The sequence below is a fragment of the Hipposideros armiger genome, unplaced genomic scaffold (assembly GCF_001890085.2).
Source record: "Hipposideros armiger isolate ML-2016 unplaced genomic scaffold, ASM189008v1 scaffold_1916, whole genome shotgun sequence".
Taxonomy (NCBI): domain Eukaryota; kingdom Metazoa; phylum Chordata; class Mammalia; order Chiroptera; family Hipposideridae; genus Hipposideros; species Hipposideros armiger.
Genome location: NW_017733266.1, coordinates 54,558 through 59,205, shown reverse-complemented (window position 1 = coordinate 59,205; position 4,648 = coordinate 54,558). Strand labels below are relative to the sequence as shown.

General features: G+C 45.7%; 1 protein-coding gene across 2 annotated transcripts in view; it reads left to right on the top strand.

Annotated features, from left to right (window-relative positions):
- Window positions 1–130: 130 nt before the first annotated feature.
- LOC109378371 (zinc finger protein 75D-like) overlaps window positions 131–4,648 on the top strand; it is a 23,240-nt gene continuing 18,722 nt past the window's right edge. For both annotated transcript variants that reach the window (XM_019634775.1, XM_019634774.1), the window contains exon 1: window positions 131–658. In XM_019634775.1, coding sequence (XP_019490320.1) covers window positions 212–658 — 447 coding nt within the window. In that variant the 5' untranslated portion in view covers window positions 131–211. The remainder of the gene's footprint in view (window positions 659–4,648) is intronic.

Here is a 4,648-nt window from a genome sequence, read left to right as displayed (position 1 = left end):
AGTGTCACTGGCCCTCATATGTGGGATCCGAACCGGGGCCCTCTGGCATCCCAAGCGAGTTCTTAACCATCGCGCCACTCGGCCGGCCCGTGGCTTTCATTTGATGTGTACTTTTTTCTCCCCTCCTTCAGTGCCCTTGGGGAGAAGATCTACTCATTGATTTTGTACCAAACTTGACAAAGCCTCAGTTGTCAAAGGTGGTACCAGGAAGATGTCACACATGGGAGAAAAACTGTTCCTAGAGCAAATGATGATGAGACATATGAAGGTGAATGCATACTTGTGCCCACACATGGGTGCTTTGTGGGAGACTCAGAAGTCTGTGAAAGAGAGCACCCATCAGAGTAAGAAATCCAACCCAAAGAGGGACAGTCTTGGGCCTGAGAGCGCTCGCCAGCACTTCCGGAGTTTCTGTTATTATGAAGAACGTGGACCGCTCGAAGCTGTCAGCCATCTTCAGGAATTATGCAATCAGTGGCTAAGGCCAGAGATTCATTCAAAGGAACAGATCTTGGAACTGCTGGTGCTAGAGCAGTTCCTGACCATTCTGCCCAGGGAGACCCAGAACTGGGTGCAGAAGTATCATCCACAGAGCATCAGAGAGGCTGTGGCCCTGGTGAAAGGCTTCCAGAGAGAACCTGGTGGAATAAGTAATAAGGTGAGAAGAAATATTCCTTAAATGTACAGTGAAATACAGGATGAAGGTGGCTATGTCTGAGTGGGGGACATAATTGAGGGATGAGATAGATTCGTTAACTGTTCCATTGTTCCTTTAGGACAGCTGGGTGGGATCTGAAATCACAGACAATGCAGCAACAGCCTGTAGGCGTCAAAGCTCCTGGGAGTGTTTCCTGGCCTTAGGGAAAAAATGCATTTTCCCCTCCTTAGCGCCACTACAGATTGAGGGTGGTGGGCCTAGTCTGCCATGACCAAGGAGATAGGACTTGATTACTTAGAGATAAATAAAAGGCCAGAAGAGTTGGGAAAGGGGAGAAAAAAATCTGAAAAACAAACAAAAAAGGATAGCACTTAGAGATCAAAGGAGAAAGACAGTAGCAAACAGAAATAGGAAAAAAAGATACATGACACGGAAAGAAAAATGCCAACAGAGTGTTAAGTCCAGACAATTAATAAAGAGGCTGGATATTAAATTAGGGTTCTGAAGATTTTATTAAGCTGAGCTCAGCGACCGTCTCCCCCGCTAAAAGGAGAACGGCCACCAGGCTCGGGGGTCTGGCTTTTTATAAGGCAGGGCTATATGCAAAGTAAGTTACAGAAGTTAAAAAGAACGTGTAGTTATTCCAGTAAAAACCGCATTCCACTATCACAACAGTGCTGTTTTATGTTCAGATGTTNTATGCCGTTGCAGGCGACTCCCGGCAGCCCAGCTCCAGGTTGAGCTGTTGTTCAGCATCTTAGCTGTAGAGGGCAGTGTCACCGGCCCTCATATGTGGGATCCGAACCGGGGCCCTCTGGCATCCCAAGCCAGTTCTTAACCATCGCGCCACTTGGCCGGCCCCTGAATTCTTATACTTTCTATTTTTCATTAGTATCTTTAGATTCTTCCCCAAAGACAATAGTGTGATTCATCTGTCATTTGTTCGAAGTATCTTATTTCTTTATTTGGCATATTAAGAGATATTACCCTGTATGCTATTGGCTTGTGACATTCCTGCAGTGAAATTCTGCTAAATAAATGACTGGGATTCTAGAAGAGTTTTTAGTTTAGGTGAAAAGTCACTACTCAAACTGAGGCTCTTGAATAGTCCTCATAAACTCTCAGTATTTACAGTCTAAATGTCCACTTACATAGTTACTCTCATTGATGAGTCCCCAGTGAGGCCCCTCAGGTGCTGGGCTGCTGAATGCTTAACAAGGACAACAGGTATAGAATGATGACATCCTGGCACAACTTACTTCATACTTATATAGCAAAGCAACGTTTTTTTCTTTGTCACAAACAAGTGGATTAAAACTACTTAAGTGGTAAAAAAGTGAATTTGAAATCCATTCAACCTATACACAAGGATATGGACAAGTTTTGACCTAAAGGATCAACACTAGGTAAACATTGATAATTTGGAAACACTGACAACTCCAGATGAGACTCAAGTTCTTAGAAAAATAACTTATCCAGAGGATTTTGGTAAGCATTACAGGATATATAAGATGACACAAGGTCTCTGCCATCCAGGTAAGCATAATGCACTAGAAATAGTAAAGGATATGACAACAGGGGACCCAAGTTCCTGTCTAACAGAAAGTCATGTCCTACATCTCATATACATTCTTTATATGTCAAAGGAAATATAAATGGATCTATATCATAAGGTTAAAACCTACCTAACAAGAATAAAACAATAATGGTTGAGGAGGACATGCCAGTGAACCAGAAAAGGGATTTTTAAAATACGAGGGACTGTGGTTGCTGATCTAGTGAGGGGTCTGGTGAGGAGTAAACTGCCTCTTACTCAAGGAGGCTGTGGACAAGCCTAGTGACGACTTTAAGGGCGGTGGCCCTTACCGGGCGAGGTTCCCTGTAGAAGGGACCGCCGCCAGAAGGCGACGCAGGGGCATCACTTTGCTCAAGTCGGGGATATGAGATCGTGGCACCGTTTGCCAGTAGGTTACATCTCTCCCAGACAACAAGTGGCTTACAGGGCTCCTCTAGGTCTCCAGTGGGCGTGGAGACTTGGTGGCATTAGCTCCTTTTCGTATCTGGTGCTGAACCGAAGCAGAAGGTCAGTTCCTCCAGGGTGACAAGGACCCGCGGGACGGCGCTGGCCGCCTAGGCTAAGACTGACTGCACAGGTGGAGGAGAGGAGATAGATGTCTGGGCGTGGCTGTCTGTCAGCCACCGGAAATACATCTTCCTATTCCGGTAGGGGCCGGGTCCACAGACCACGACCACAAAATGGCGAGCCGGGGTGTGGTCTCGGGAAATAGAGGGATCAGGTGGGGGGCTGCTCTTCAAAGGCCCCTATGCTCCCGAGTCTAGCTTCACTCGTCGGGTGTCGCGCGGTACCGACACCGCCTCCTGGAGTGACGCAGGCACCTAGCGCTTCCTCCCTCGAGCAGTGCGGAGGCGTGGCGACTTCGTAATCGAGCGTGGAACAGGGAAGTGGCGTCCACGGAGGCCAGAGCTGCGTGCAGGTAATCCAGAGCCCTGATTTTCCCTTTGGATTTGGTCAGTGAAGTCGGAGAGATACGGGCCGCCTGTGACAGTTGCACCGTTTGGGGGCGGCTGCGTGGCGGTGACGGGGTTTGTGGGGGAATGCAGCCCTTCCCGGTTCGCGGTGGCGTCATTGCCAGCCGGTGGTCGGCTTGAGAGCGTGCGAGACCTATTATCAGCAAGGCCGGTGTTCAGGCTCCTACTAACCTCCGTAAGCAATCTTTTTGTACCCTACGTGCAAATATCACACATCGATGCTGCTGAAGCACATTAGGAGGCTGCCCGCGTGCACAGGGTTTATGGGCGCCCTTCTGGTCAATCCAGAAGGTGTAGCGAATTAGTGTTGGGGGATGGGGCAGTAATGTCTACCAGTGCACCTCGCGAAACTTTTCCCTTTTCCACTAGCTTATGATAACTGGAGAAAGACACATTTCAGCCCCCAAAACATTAAGCTTCTGACATAAAAATATGGGAGGTGTCCCTGTACCTCCTAAGCCTGGATAGGCAGTAAAAGAACCAACCATTTCTTTGACTACCAGTGGCATACTCGAAAGAATTTTGTTGCTCTTCTGCTGGATCACCTCGGGGAAAAATCAGACTCTCAAAGCTGTCCTCAACCTTGCTTAAAGATCTATATGACACTGAGGAAATGTAAAGTCAGGAAAAGGGGTATCTTTACTAGACCCTTCCTGCCTCCAGAACTTTAACCATCACCGTTTCTCTTCTCCTTTTTACAGTCTGACATTTGAATATCTTATAAACAAATGTAAGTTTTTCCAGTAAAGTAAGCAAGAAATTTTAATGCACAGGGCACACATTTTCACAATGCCCTTTATATGTCTTCCCCAAAGGTACCAAAAAACCCAAAAACGTTGAGGACACCTGGTTGTTTAGTCGAGGGATATTTCTTTAGAGGAATAAGGTTACTTTTTCCCTGATTACTTTTCTGATCTTCCTGTCTCAGTTCTCATGCCAGTGTTAATGCAATGGAAAGGACACTATCAAATATCCGTGAAGTAAAGGTTTCAATCTTCATAAGAGAATGAAGGGGCATAGAAGTTGTTTTCCCCCTGACTAAACACAAAAGGCTGGGATGATCTGTTAAAATTTATAGAAACTCAAATGTGCCTTATTTGTGAAGATGGGACAGGAAGCGCACACATTAAGTATTGGATAATCTCAAAGCTCCGTTTAGCAAATGGGTGCCATTTTTTTTCACCCACCAACCTTTCCTCAACCTTTTAGAAAAAGTTATCAATTGACATCTGTATTCTCTGAGCTGTGCTTTGTTTCAAAGTTGAGTAACAAAGAAAAGGAGAGAAACATACTTTCTGAAGTAATCTGTCATCGTGAGTGCCCTAATACATGACAGTTGATTTTAAGAAGGAAGCAGGACAGGAACTTTTTTGTTCATCCTTCTCTGATAATTATAAATAGTAAGTCAATATGTATTATGTGGCTTTCATTTTTTTTTTT